Source organism: Numenius arquata, chromosome 19 (assembly GCF_964106895.1).
Source record: "Numenius arquata chromosome 19, bNumArq3.hap1.1, whole genome shotgun sequence".
NCBI classification, from domain to species: Eukaryota; Metazoa; Chordata; class Aves; order Charadriiformes; family Scolopacidae; genus Numenius; species Numenius arquata.
The window spans coordinates 3,539,305-3,554,239 of NC_133594.1; the positions used below are offsets into that span (position 1 = coordinate 3,539,305).

The window sequence follows — 14,935 nt, forward strand, 5'->3', positions numbered from 1 at the left end:
CAGGGCGCTGTTTGTTGTGTACAAGGGTATGGAGTTGGCCAACACAGAGGTGGAATTCTCCTTCCTCGGTCCTGTCAGCAGCGACACTTTGTGCACAATGAGGAAATAAGATCTTTCTGAGTGTAGAAATTGTTTATGGCTCATCGCGCTCCAGGGAAGGGCCGTCACTGAACAAGCAACCTTAAATTACAAGCAGCGGGCACTTCCCATATAGCACTAGTCTGGGACAGAGAAATGAATCGTGGAGGGACATAATGCTGTCGCTTAATCTGATCTAGAGCTCAGTAGAGACATGTGCAGATGTGCTCCTCTATCAGTAACAGGGGGATAACAATACCAGCCCAGGTGTCTCACAGGGGTGTCATGAAAATTAATTAGATAATGTCTGCACAATGCTTTGAACGCAGCAAAACACCATGTACACGCTAAGTCCTGTGCTTACTAAGGTGGATGGCGTCTGGGTGGCTCTTAACCCTTTTTCCAGGAGACGGGAGGAGCTTGCTTGTAACCTATTTCAAAATATGTGCATTGATGCATTGCTTTCCCTTCTTTCTGTAACTTTCTATGTTTCAGGTTCTCCCCTACCCATATAAATGGTGAAATAAGTCAAGGCTTTCCCTCCTGTGAATTAATTTAATTGTATTTAAATTAATGTTATTTTTCAGCAGAGGTGTATCACCCTGTAGGAATCCTTAACTGCAGAAATTTTGTCTCTAATTCAGAAAACGTCTTTGCACATAAAATAGTTTGGGTTGGAAGGGACCTTTAAAGGTCGTTTGGTCCAACCTCCCTGCCATGAGCAGGGACATCTTCAACTAGACCAGGTTGCTCAGAGCCCTGTCCAACCTGACCTTGAATGTTTCCAGGGATGGGGCATCTCCCACCTCTCTGGGCAACCTGGGCCAGTGTTTCACCACCCTTGCAGTAAAGAATTTCTTCCTAATATCTAGTCTAAATCTACCCTCATGCTTTAAGACTCTCAGCATTTTCATTGCCCTTTAGCTGGGGGACTGCCCCATAGTCACATTGGAACATGTGCTATAAAGTTTGACTCAGGCCATCAAAGACAGTGAAAGATTTTGTGTCAACCAGGCATCTCCACGTATACAAAAATAAAACAAAACCCTCTTTTTACAAGTTGTGCTAACTGTTACAAGGGAGAGCAGACAGTTTCTATCTGGGGAAACATTTTCTGGATGGCAGGACAGCAACCGGAGAGATCTGAAATGACAGCACGCTGCTGAGCTTGATAAGAGCTTATCAACACAGCTACACAGCTGATGTTTGGTGTTCCTCGTGAAGGGGAATAAAGTGAATGTGTTGATTTAAATCGAGTTTCTCAAAGATAAGAGTGTCTATCGCAGAAACCCCTCCTCACATGCACACTTATCACTAGCAAGATCAGGCACTCCTGAATTCAGCAGAGATTTAAAATTGGACGGGGCATAAGGACTGCTCTTGGAGGGAGAGGACTCTTGTGGGAGGGAGGGAGGAAGGGAGGAAAGGATGGATGGATGGATGGATGGATGTTGGTACAGGAGGAGGAAGGCCATAGTGCAGTTGAATATTGCAGAACAGAAGGTAATTCTGCAGAATTGGCAGGCTCTTCCCTTTTGCCACAAGACCTGTAATTTGCTTTCATTGTCATCACCGTTACCACTGTCCCTGTCCTTTGGAAGACATAACTGGGGGGTGTGCTTGCTGGTGAGGAGCCCTTGGCCGGGTCGGGTTCAGTATGGAGTCTGTGTACCTGCTGCCTGACAAGTGACGAGTTTGTCAGTCTGACACGCTTGCTCTGGTGGAGTGAATTCAATGAGTTGAATAAAAATGCCACTTCTTGTCTCCCACCTAGCTGTGTCCACTACTCCTGCGAAGCCACCGACTGCCAGAAGCTGGAGATCGAGAACGCGGTGCTGAACTGCACGGGTGGTGGGTGGTTCAACGGCGCCCAGTGCAACGTGAGCTGCAAGACGGGCTACATTTTGCAAGTCCAGCGAGATGATGAACTCAGCAAGAGCCAGGTTTGTTCTGCTGGTTTTGTATGACCCACAGGACAGGGATGAGCAAACAGATGTGGAGAAATTGAGAGATAACCCAGCCTAAAACCCAAATCTCAGCTCAGCCTTGGGACAAGGCCTTATCCAAGTGCTTCTCATCAGAATAGGAGGCACTGACAGTGATCAAATCTCAGGTGTTCCCTAAATTTAGAAATTTTCAACCCAAAAGGCTGAAATATGTGTTCAGGCCTTCTCTGATCTCACTGGCTCTACTCAGCCAAACTGTTTCTTGGGTTGGTTTTTTGGGGTGGGGTGGTTGGTTTTTTGCACAACCAGTTTCTGGGCAAAATACCTCATTTTTATTCCTTGGGTTGAGGCTAACCATGTCTTAACTCCTTTGCAGTGTTTCAGTGCATTGAGTGGGGTATTGAGGAAAACTATCAGTTTCTTTAAACATTAAAAATAGGCAGATCCTTTGTGCTGGGGGAGGTGGCCAAGGGTGTATGTGGAGCATGTCCCAGCCTCAGGACACTGTGGGGAGTGGGGTGTGGGGCAAGCACCCCAGTTTCTCCTCTCATCTCTAATGGTGCTGGATCCCATGAGCACGACATGAGGGTGGTTTCCCCCATCGGCACCTTCTTGCTGGTTTTTGGGGCAGCACACACATCTGGGGCCGGGGAGGGCTGGGGGCAGCGGCCGTGCTCACAGCCCGCCTGGGTTTGTGAAATACCGTGTTCTCCATCAGCTCGCGGAGCGGGGAGACAGAGTGGAGGGGAATGAGTCAGCCCTTTCAACTCAATTACAAAACAAATACAGGACCCCGCGAGCTGGGCCTCTTCCATCCTAATTGGCATCAGCACCAGAACCCCAGCTCCAGCTGAGCATTTTTACAGAACAGAAAACAAGTTCTCAAACGAGCCTGAATGGCTGAACCAGGAAATAGTTGGAAGAGATCTGTACATTGAGCACACAGGAATCCCAAACCAAATAAAACAGCCTAAACATGTTTCACCGGCGCTGTGTTATTTAAATACGAGACGTACCTTTTTTGGGGACTCAGCCAACTGTATATGGTTTTGCTCTGAGAAGTTTGGTTTCAGAGCCTTGATCAGACTCACATGACAGGAGAGGAGGATTTTCGCACCCTTAGCTAATGTGATTCACTGCCTCTTACAACACGCTTCCTCTCCCCCTGGTCTACTATTGCGCTTCATCATCTTTTTTCCACTGATAAAAACCCTGAGGCCAATGGCTTTGTTTTGCTTAGTGCTGTGTGTTCACTGTTTGAACCAGGGAAGGAGTGGAGCATCTTAAAGATATTCATATTCAGCTAAGCACATTAAACACATGCTTTAAAAGTTTATTCATGTGCTTTGGAGATCTGTTGAAAAGGAACGGACAGTTTCTTTCGCTATTGTCTTGTCTTATTTCTTTATGTCAGGTGCTTCAAGACAGATCTTGTGGAACATGTAGGCAAGAAATGAATTATCCAAGAAAGTCCGGAATCCATGGTTTGGATTCCTTGTCTTGTGTTGTATTGAATTGCATTGTGCTCCTTCCACAATTGCTTCGCAGCTTCAGATCCTCTTCTGAGCACAGGCATTTGGAGATGAGGTAGGGCATTGGGTTGTTATTGATGGTCAGAGGGACTTTCTGCTGTGATTGAGGAGCCTTGCACAAAGCTGCTGGTTGCTTCACTGTGGTCATTTAGTTGGATATTTTGCTTGATTGGCTGATTTTAGGGTCTAGAGCTAATTTTTTTCTCATTTTACTGACAGTGGGGAGGGCTGCACAAGGAAGAGGAGGAAGGAAAGTAGCTCTGCTCATGCTGATGTTTCACACTCTTGGGTAGGAAGAAGGCTGAGGTGAGGTGTGGTGTCTCAAAGAGCAGACTGAACATCGCTGGCCCATGACCACTGCATGATGATGAAGATGGTTGGCAGACCAGCGAAAACACCCTGGTTTAGCATCTGAACTGCATTTGTCTTCTGTATTTCACTGAAAGGCAGAAAAAAGGAGTGAACAGAGAATTAAAAGCAAAATTTTCAAAAGCACCTCAGAAATGTGGGGGCACAAGTCACATTTCAAATCAATCTTTCACATCTAAGGGGTCTTTGAAAATCTTAGTAACAGTTTCTGCACTTTCTGGCCTCTGTGTCTTCTGAAGCCACCATTTTAATCAGTCTTAGGGCAAAAAATTCATTCATCTCTGTTCTCTGAGAAGCTCCCATTCCCAAATTCTGTTAAAACTCCATAAAATCACCAAATCCTAAAACCATCAGCACTAATGTGCAGTAGAAACTGTTTGCTGTTTGAAAATAAATAAAAAAGAGATGGCTAAGCTGTTTACAGACCCTTGGGCTCTTTCTCATCCTCATTTAGGGACTCAGCAGCGACAACAAAAAAAGGTTTGCATAGTGATGGAGCAAAACCCTTCATGTATCTTTCTCACAAAGAAGATCTCGGGATGTTTTCATTTTCCTCCAATTTCTTCCCACCCCCCTGACAACTCCATCGCTCTTTCTTCTCTTCTCCCCCTTTTCCCCGCTTTGTCTTTCACTGCTTTCCTCCCCCTTGTCCTTCACTGAAAGCCCCACTCATTCAGTGGCTTGTTGTCATCTCTCCTTGAAGCTACCACCACTGCTGCTCTGGTCAAGAGGTGTTATTTAAAACCCAGCAGCTCCCTAATGTTGTGCAAAGGCATCATCAATCATGCCAGGAAAAGAAAGCGCGGCTCATGTGGGTTCAATTAGAGACACAGTAGTGGGCAGAAGTGGAAGAATACTTAGAGGGGAGGGCACAGCTGTTCATTTTTAAGGAGAGGAAACTTCACACGTGAAGCATCGCTTGAAGAAGGAGCCGGCTGGGATCTTGGGCAGCAGGAAGGAGACGTGAATTCTCCCAAGCTGTTAAAAGTCCCAAGAAACAAATCTTTCTGGCACCAGATTTGTGTAAGTTTGCATCCTCTTCACTGTACTGCACACTGTATCTTTGGAGGCCCTTTTTTTCTCCCTCCCCCCCTCCTCTTTTCTCCTCCTTGCCCACCCTCCCTCCTTGCGCAAGCCTCTTTTGGAAGGCAGGACATGAAGGGAAGCAGTTGCTGTGATGCCAGTCAAGGCAGCACAAAGTGCCCAAAGTGACAGCTAATAAACCAGATGAGAAAGCCAAGTGCTTCCTATGGACTGCTGTGAGCTGGATGACCTTGTCAGATCAGACAGGCGAAACGGGCACGTGCCTGCTCAGGCTTCGGGTGGGAGAGCCGCACAGGCAGGCGCAGATGCTGCCACAAAGCCCCAGTGCCGTGTCCGAAGGTGGCTCTGCTCAGGCTGAGTCGATTGGAACACCCCCCTCCGAGGTGTGGCGTGGCATTGGGGAGAGCTGAGCAGCCTGGGGTCCTGCCCCTGAGCACCGCAGTCATCCCACCTTCGGGTGGGACATTGCAAGAAGGAGAAGCTGAAAGCTGGTGGGTGCCATCTACATTAATTTCCATGGTAGGGTTCTCCTCTGTGCTTTCAAAGCCACTACTCTTTGTCTCCATTGCGGGGAATGTTCTCTGTTCTGTTCTGCTGCAGAAACGCATGTGCTTGAAGTGACGACATGATAGACATGCTTTAAAATGTGCCATTATTATGTCTGACCTTGAAAACCTCAGCTTCCATCCTACAAAGTGTGGAACAAATTACCGGAAAAAGCCGAGAAGCCAGGATCTTACCCAGATGGGCACGGCTTCTCTGCCTGGGAATGGGCTCACCATTTTGCCAGGAAGAGGAAAAGCCGTACGGGTCTGGAAGGAGGTGACTCTTCCAGATTTGGTCAGTGGTTTTGTTGGGAAAGTACCATGGGGAAAAACCCAGAGATGAAAACGTGGAGAGACTTGACTCTTTTTTTCATATCAAGGTCTAGAACAGGGGCAGAAATAAAGTGCAGTGGGAGTCTGACTCTGACGAGGGATCCCTTCCAAGGAGGGGTGACCCCGGGCACATTGCATTTCCAGCACGTTGGAGTGTCCTCCTACAGCTTCCTGCTAACAAAGACCACGTCTGCGGCTGAAATACCCTTGGTGTTAGCCTGGGCAAAACGTTCTTGCTCATTTTTTCTAAGGTGTGACTGTCACGCACAGATATTGCTTCTGTTTTAATTTTTGTTTTATATTGTGGGTTCTGAATTTGCGCTGTTTATTTATGTAGAGCTACATCTGATGCGCATCCCTGTCGTTAGAGAAACTCCCTTGTGCACCATACTGTGTCAGCCAGCAGGAGCAATCATTCATTCCCAAACTAGATCACACCAATGCTAATAACTGAATTCTTTGAGTTGAATCTCCTGTCGCTGGTAGAGCTTCCTCATGCTCAGCGTGGATCCAGCAAGATACAGTGCAAGACCCAGGTCTTTTCCGTAATGTTTGGGTGGCCCTTGACATCAATAGCTTGGGTTTATGTTTTAACCTCCTGCTGTGGAGGTGCCCAGCAGCCACGGTGCCGGAGTGTTATTTGGTGATAGCATCTGTTAAGGGCAATGGAGGCTTTGCTGAATGCTGGAGCAGCCCAGCCTGGAGTGCAAATGTGGTGGTGATGCTGCTGTGCGTATGCACTGTGAAGACATGGCAATATTCTGTATCATCCCTTCTCCTGTGGCCATCACAACACAACTTCCTGCAAGCACAGGTATCTTCAAATCATCAACTGCCTACAGAATATGAATATATATCTACTTCTTAATGGAGCAAATAATCTGATAAGCAACAAAGGCAGAATTAATAGCCTCTGGAGAGCAAAATGATTGGGAATGAGAACACAGAGTGTCACTTCACCTGAGCGCTCTGAGAATCCCGGAATGTGCTACTCTCAATTTGTATAAAAGACATTTTTTTCCATCAGCAGTGCTCCCTGTTTAAATAAACTCCACGGTCTAGAAAGGGGTTTTGTGCCCACTTGGGAAGTGTCCAGTTTCTCAGCTCTGGGACTGCTTTTTCCATTCTGAATGCAACCATATATCAAAGGGAGACAGGTCTGAACTTCTGTTGAAACCATTAGGGTGTTTTTGCAAAAAGGGAATCCAGGTCCCTTTGATGTGTGCTAGAAAAATTCCCCTTCCTTTTATAAACCCAGATCAATGGTCGGCGGTGCAAATCTCCTGTGAGCGTACCAGCCCTGAATAAAATATTCCCTGGAGGCAGAGGAGCGCTGCTGTACGGCTTGGTCAGATTCCTCGCCGGTATCTTTCCCTTCTGTTTGGGTTTCTCACATTTCTTTTTCCTCTGTCCCTCTCCTTATTCTGGTATGGAGGGAAGAGTCCTACTTCCAGATTCTTCTTTTAATAACTTTCCCTTTTTAATTAAAAAGTGGATACATTGTTTATTCTGTTCTCTTTGCCAACATCTGTTTGTCCTTCCATCACCCTGTAAATTCTTCATCTTGGCTTTGAGTGGATGGCTCCTTTACCTCCCCCGTTTTTTCCTCTCTCCCTTGCACTTCAGGATTTCAATCTACTGCGTTGTTTGGATTATTCCTCAAATCCACAGAGGCGTAGCTGTGGCGTAGCTGTGACGGTAGAGTGACACTGGGGAAGTCAGAGCACAGGCATTGACGCTGTACTCAGACCTCTCAAGTGCCAAGTGAACGTTATTTGGTGTGTGTGCAGGATGCTCTTGGGTCCATCCATGGCAAACTCCTCCAGGAAGAAGTCTGTCTCTCCAGCATGCGTGTCCCTGGTGCCAGGGCAGCAGGTCCCTGGTTTCATCTGGACCCTCGGGGCACTCTGATAGCAGAAGCCATTCCAGCAGCTGTCAGGATCTGAACACAATGTTGACGTGGCCCAGGCCACCTCCCTTGGTGCCCCAGTCCAGGGGTGACTGACACCTCTTGGGAGAGCCTTGGATGGGAGTCCCAAATGGGTTCACGTCAAGTTGGTTTTTACTTCAAACCCAAGAGTGAGTTTGACTGCTCCGAAGTACGTGGGGATCCTCTCGGAGGTGCTGTGTCACTGCAAAGGTGAGAGGGATGAGGGATAGCTGTCAGCTCCAAACAGCTCAGACTGGTGAACTCCTTTGCGAGCACAGGGCTCGCAGCATGTCTCGGGAGGCAATGCAGACAAGAGCTCGGATTATTTGTAGTGCTCCACTCTTTATATTGAAGCACTTTGGTGTCTCAGCCCAGAGGTGACGGAAATACATCCTGGTTCTCTCCCCTGGTTTCTTGTGGGACCTCGGTGTTTTCAGTAGCCCCTGTCCAAATGATGACGGTAGTGATCAGGCTCAGCTTTGCTTGACTTGTGAGCCAAATTAATGGCTGTTATTAGGCTTGACATGGTTTTGCTCTCTCCCTTGCTGGCTGTGGTGGCTGTAGGCGTGTGTGTTTTTCCAGACGGAGTCCAGCATCACCATGACTTGCACGGATGGGAAATGGAACAAGCAGGTGACCTGCGAGCCCGTGGACTGCGGTGTTCCAGACCAGTACCATGTCTACCCTGCCACCTTCAACTGCAGCGAGGGGACCACCTTTGGCAAGAAATGCTCCTTCACTTGCCGGCCTCCGGCTCTTCTGAAAGGTATCGGAGGGTGTCTGTGCCGTGACCTGGGGATAGCCGCACAGCTGACAGACCATTCCCAGTAATATATGGTACTGTTGCTGTTGTTTTAGAATTATTCATGATATTTTAAGTATGAAGAATTATGAGACTCTATGGGAAGGTTTATTTATATTAGAAGTTAAGTTCCTTTGCATCTCTCTATTACCTTCCTTTGACCTTTCCTTGATCACAGCTGGCCAGGCAGTAATGACAGTGAATATTGCTTCCATACAACCAAAACATGGAAAAGTCATGGGGATAAATCAAATTGAAGTCTCTCATCTTCTTTCCCATGCCTTCTCTGTTTTCTGTGTCTGTCTCCCTTCCATGCCTCTTCCATGTATTTGGAAAGGCAGGAGAAGACTGAAGTCCCATGTCCCAGTGGCACAGGCCCCCCTCACTGTTTTTCCTAATTCATCCATCACCTTTCTCCTTTCCACACTCATCTTGCTCTACCTCTGACCTTTCTCTCCTCTTCTTGTTTGTGACTCTGTACAATTTTTTTTTCTTTCTTAAAAATAACACACTCTGCTGCCCTCTTTCCTTTTCTTCCCCATCTTCTGTGCTACTTTTCTGCTAGTGTCCCCATCATCTTCTCAGCACCATCGACTCTTCTGCTCACTGGCACATTAGCCTTTTCGATCTGGTCCTCAGGAAACAAGAAAAGATATCATTGTTAATTTGAAGGAACATTAGAGCCAAATTAACTTGTCATCTTGCAGTGGAGTAATCTTCACTGCTGTTGTCAGCTCAGGTACAAACGCTGTGTAAGCTTTTTTGTACATGTGGTATCACCTTTTCTGCTAGGATTCATTGCAAAGCCCAGCAGAGGCATGGGGAGTATTTTTCATTTCAGTGAAAGGATATGTTGATTTCTTCATATATAACCAAATTGCTTAATTCTTTTAACTCTGACTTCGGAGGGTAACCACACAGCAGCCAACACACAGTGAAAGTTAAGACTGGTCAAAGGGGAGATCTTTATCAAAAAATTCCCTTTTTCTGTTCATACCCTCAGAGGGTCATCTTCAACAAGGGGTGTTTTTTTCCTTGAAAATGCCTGGAATTTTTTTGAAGGGGCAGTGAAAATGATAATATTCATTGTGACCAGCACGAGCTTCAGTTGATGACTCTGGTGGGGGTCGCTGGAGGGATGATGACCAATCCCCAGGTCAGGGCAGGCAGCTGTGGGGTGTAGCATCACCTCACTTTTGTCCAGAAACTCTGTGAGCTGTGAGGTAAAGGCACCATTTGGTGTACAGCCATCGGCGATGACTAATAGATGTTGCCACTAAGCTTCTGGAGAATGGCGTTGGGATGACTCACGCCTAATTCAATCACTGACGTCATGACAGCCACTGTTGGTAATGTCACAGCTTATCACTTTGCAGTGGCAAGTATGATATCACCACGGCTGGTCTGCAGAGCTGCTGCATGAGTCAGAGCAGAGGAGCACGTTGGTGCTCTAGAAAAGAGCTCCCTTCTGCACAAAATCCCTCTGCAATCCTCTGCAGTCGGGGAGGGGAGAGAAAAAATCAGGGCTGATTTAATGCGGCTTCTCTTATCTTTGTGGGTAGGGCAGGAGGGCTCCTCCACATACCTTCCTGAGCCCTCCAGAGCCTTTTGTTTTCTTCTTCTTTGAATTCCAGCCTCATGCCCCAGCTCTCTTCCTTCCCTCTCAGAGAGATGGCATTGCTCTGGGGTTAGCAGTTTGTCGGTATTATTTTGGATAACTCCGAAGTTGGCTTGCTGTCGAAAATATGCCTTGTGGGTTGAGAAGAGTTCCTGCAGCAATGCTCGGGGATTTCAATAGAGTATTAGGGATTTTTGAAGGGTTAGTGGCTCATAGCTGTGCTTTGTTTCTTAGGAAAAGCTTATTCTTTTTCAACATACGGCATAAAATAACAAAGAATGTAAAATACACTGAGACTAGGCTACTTTTAGCTTAACCTTCTGAAGTCAAGTGGGTCATAGCAGAGGCAAATAGGTCTATTGTATCTTTTACCTTTGAGGTGCTGGCCAAGAAAGCTTCCGAAGGAAAATGAGTCTCTAATGAGTATTATGAATCGTATTTATCACACTAGTCCCCAAGGACTGAGAGTCCCCAGCTGAGAATGGCTCCTCATTGTGTTGGAGTAGTGACTCTAATACTAACAGATGCTGCTCCAAAAGGCTCAAAATCGGGAAAAAAAAGGACAGATTCAGGGAAGAGATATAACACAGAAGCAGAATGAAGAATGTAATGGCACCAAACCCTCTGTTAATGCCATGACTTTGGAGAGGAGGGGGTTGATGTATGAAATGAGCTTCCTTTCAGAGGAGAACAAAATAAGGAAGAGAAATACAAAAGATTAGAAAGCCAGTGTGGTTTCCCCTATGCTACAGCATTTCCTGAAATAAGCACTCTCTGCCTGTCGTCTGAAAACAGAGTCCTTAATGATTTAATGCCATCATCTAGAAAGAGAAAATGCATAGGACATACAGAGTTGAATTTGTCAAACCAGCTGAGGTGGCTTTTGATGTATTATGGGTGTAACGACATTTCGAAAAAAACAGTCCTTCTGAACGTTGTTAACTTTGCTCACCGCTCTTCTCAGGAAACAACAGCAACTTGACCTGCATGGAGGATGGGCTGTGGTCCTTTCCGGAGGCCCTGTGCGAGCTGATGTGTCGAGCACCATCCATTGTCCCCAACGCGGATCTCCAGACTACTCGTTGCCGAGAAGATAAGCACAAAGTGGGCTCGTTTTGCAAGTACAAATGCAAACCAGGTTACCATGTCCCTGGATCCTCCAGAAAAGCAAGAAAGTACGTGAAAGAGTAATGCCATGCGGTCAGCGTGATTCAGAAAGCCATGAGTTAAAATGATTTTGGGAAAGGGATGGGCTGTTTATAACAGACTATACGTGCTGTAAGGAGTATCACCGAGCAATTCCTTCACGCAGATAATTGTGCGGTTTCAAGGGGATTTAGGCACCCAGCTCACTTAGGCCTCTTTGAAAATCCTAACCAGTGCTCAAAAAACAGGCCTTACCTTAGAAATACCCCTTTGATATGCAGCCTGGGGAGTCCCCTCTGAAACGCTGCAGGAAAGGGTTAGTGCTATCGTATACTTCTGACTCTGCACAAACCCACTTCAAACCAACCACAGCCCACAAGCCTGGGAAGCGGAGTTTTTGGGAGACGTGTCCAAGACCAAAAGAGGAGTTTAGGCTGGGCAGCTCAATGTTGGCTTTGCAAATAATCGTTATTTTTACTCCGAGACCTCATGACGCAGATTCACGACTTGTTCCCCAAGTGTTAAAAGCTCAAGCACACCCATCCCCTGCAACCTGCTAGCAGAGCTCAGAGGCTTTGGAGGCTCTGAACTGACTCAGCCGCTCACTAAATGGTCTTGTTTTTTTTCTGCACAAAAAGGCGAGCCTTTAAGATCCAGTGCACGCAAGACGGCACGTGGCTGCCGGGCGCTTGTGTGCCCGTTACCTGTGACCCTCCGCCTTCCAAGTTTCACGGGCTCTACCAGTGCTCCAATGGCTTCCAGTTCAACAGTGAATGCCGGATCAAGTGTGAAGACGATGACAATCAGTCGGTGAGTCTCTCTTACCCGGATTATCTCAGCCCATGCAAGTTTTAGGATATGTTCCCTAAGGACCCTGATCTTGGAGGGGCCGAGTGCCATTGAGGTCTTCCGAGACCAGAGACAGAGAAATGGAAGAGGGAAATATATAATTAAAGGAGAGGGAGAGAACTACTGTGAAGAGCCTGGAAATATTATTTTTATGATAGTAGTGATGGTATTAATTATTGCCCATGGAGGACTAGCAGTGAGGAACTTACTGTTTCCAGACAATAAGTGGCTGAAAAATCTGCTAGAAAATCGAGCAGAAAATAAGGAGTAATGAATGAAAGTAAGTAGGATATGAGTTACCTACACTTGTCCTGTTTGTTCATTTCATTTTACCTTGCTTTTCTCCCCAATCCTTTTTCTCATTATCGTTATATGTATGCCTGCCATATGATAATTTAACTTCATAGGGGTTACAACTATTCAGGTGAACTGTCTCTAACCTTTCGTGTTTTTCTGGCTGTGAAGGTGTCATTTGGCATCAAGGGTCAGATCCTCATCTGGTATAAATCAGTGTGTTGCCTTTGACTTCCTAGGAGCTGTGTTCACTGATAGGGGAAGGTCTGGCCTTCAGTATCTTGTTTGAAATGCTTAGTTGTCCTCACCAGAGGTAATTATAGTTTGTGAGATAAGTAACTTCTCCCAGAAGTGCTGCTGCTGCTTAATACGCTTGGGAAGAGAAAGTGGGGCTGTAGAAGCTGCTGCTACTACACGCACTGCAGAGGGCAGGGAGTGCTCTGTCAAAGGCCTTTTTGTGTCATTCCAAATTCGGAGGACATACTAAAAAGGGACCAGCCCTGCCCTAGGGCCAGTGATCTGCAAGACACCTCTGATGCCTGCTGCAAACATTAAAAGCCAATTGCTGCCCCCATTCCCTGGCAGGTTGGTCTGTCCTCTTCATAGGGACAACAGGCGGAGCCATGTGGTTTGGCATCAGGGCACTTGGAAAAGGTTTCCTTCTATAAGACATACGTGAGGTTATGGGCCTTGTGAAATGAGAAGTCGCACCCGTGGGTGCAGTTTGGTTGGGAGCTCTGGGATGCATCTCCTAGAGCTTTGTGCATCTCCCACTTGCTGGGGCTGGTCAGCATGGAGAAGACATGTACCATCACGGCCATCCAGGAAAACTGGGGCCACCAGGGCAACGACAACTGGTGTAACGGGGTTGTGTTTGCTTTTAAATGAGCTGGACGCGAAGAGGAGCAAGTGGTGGAGTCAGAGTTACAGCAATAATGTAGTGAGCTCTGGAAAGTGAGAGATACAGCCACGTCTCTATTTACTGTCAGGAAGGGTGTAGTGACTGTCCAGCTGTGAAAGCACCTTGAGCAAAGGAGCAGATAACATCTTGAGAAAGGGATTTGCAGAGAAAGGTATTTTCAGCTATCGCAGAAAGTAGATGACAGAAAAAGAGGGAAGACTCCTGGCACAAGGCAGAACCACTTGAGAGGTGTTAATTATTTAAGGATTAAACCCCACTAAGTCTCTCTCAGCTATATAAGGTGATAATGCACGTTGCATCCAAGCAAGAAACCCAGCAGGGATTTTCACAAGAGATTTTGCAGGTCAGGGAGTGATGGACAGTATGTTACTATAGCAATGGATATCCTGGGATCTCTGAGTATGTTGCAGAAACTATACAATAGTACCCTCAAGCCTGGCCAGCTCCAGGAATATAAATCAGGTTTCATGGCTCACCTTTAAAAATCATGTCTTAACCCTGGCATGCAAATTGCAATGGAAGTGCACCACACTTGCTAGAACAGCAAATTGCGCTCAATTATCACTTAGCGATCTCTTCCTGCATTTGTCACCACGCTGAAAGATCATTACTCAGCTGTACATATGGCATCTCTTAATCACCAGGAATGTAATGGTCATTTAAGCAGGTTCCTCCCCTGGCACCCAGAGCAAGGGTCTTCCATTTCTGAATATTGTGCACAAATCATATAAACAGTCAGATCTAAATTAATCAGTCTCTGCCAAACTGGCCCTCAGGTGAGAGTCACCAAGCTGGATCACACCCTGAGTCCATCTGGTCCATTATCCTTTCATATGATTTTCGTATTACTTCTGGCAATGGCCAGATGTCTAGAGAAGGGGAAGCAGGTCCCACGCAGTAGTCTGCCCATAAGACCACTTTGCATCTCACTAGACATTGTGTTCATCAACAAAGCTGAGCAAAAAAAAAGCATTGGGCTATTAAGGAGGAGACTAAGACTGAAGGCTGCGCAATCTTCCGTGCCAGTACCAGGGACTTGTGGTGTGCCACAACGGGTGTGGGAGGTGGGGAAGAGCTCCTAAGAACAGTTCAGCAGCCCTGTTGAGATCCCAGCGTAGACAGCACCCCAGAGGATCCCCAAAAATCTCCAAGAGCAGGCAGGGTTGATTGCAGGCAACATGCCTGGATGTAAAACGAGCGACAAGAAGCAGAGATCCTTCATGGTTCTCCCACCCAGCAAGGCCCCCCTGCAGGAGGTTTGGAGTCCAGCCACCCCAGACGTCCTCCTGTGGAATGTCCCACATTGCCCCATGGCAGTTGGGCTTGCAGATCCAGCAGAACAGCTTGCACCGAAATCCCCAATGCCATGAGGATAGATCTGACAAAAGATTGCCTGTGCACTCCTTTGTTGTTTCTAAAGGGCATGATATTTCCCCTCGGACTTTGGTATTCATTCTTCAGTATCATACAGAGAATCTCTTCTATAAGAGAAATGTCATATTCTATTCCTTGCCCATTCCCACACCA

At 46.7% G+C, this 14,935-nt stretch overlaps 1 protein-coding gene across 1 annotated transcript in view; it reads left to right on the forward strand.

Moving 5' to 3' along the window:
* Nucleotides 1-14,935, forward strand: part of PAPPA (pappalysin 1) — a 180,709-nt gene that overhangs the window by 139,111 nt on the left and 26,663 nt on the right. Inside the window, exons 14-17 of the mRNA XM_074161106.1 lie at nucleotides 1,853-2,021; nucleotides 8,360-8,543; nucleotides 11,162-11,372; nucleotides 11,982-12,153. Coding sequence (XP_074017207.1) covers nucleotides 1,853-2,021; nucleotides 8,360-8,543; nucleotides 11,162-11,372; nucleotides 11,982-12,153 — 736 coding nt within the window. The remainder of the gene's footprint in view (nucleotides 1-1,852; nucleotides 2,022-8,359; nucleotides 8,544-11,161; nucleotides 11,373-11,981; nucleotides 12,154-14,935) is intronic.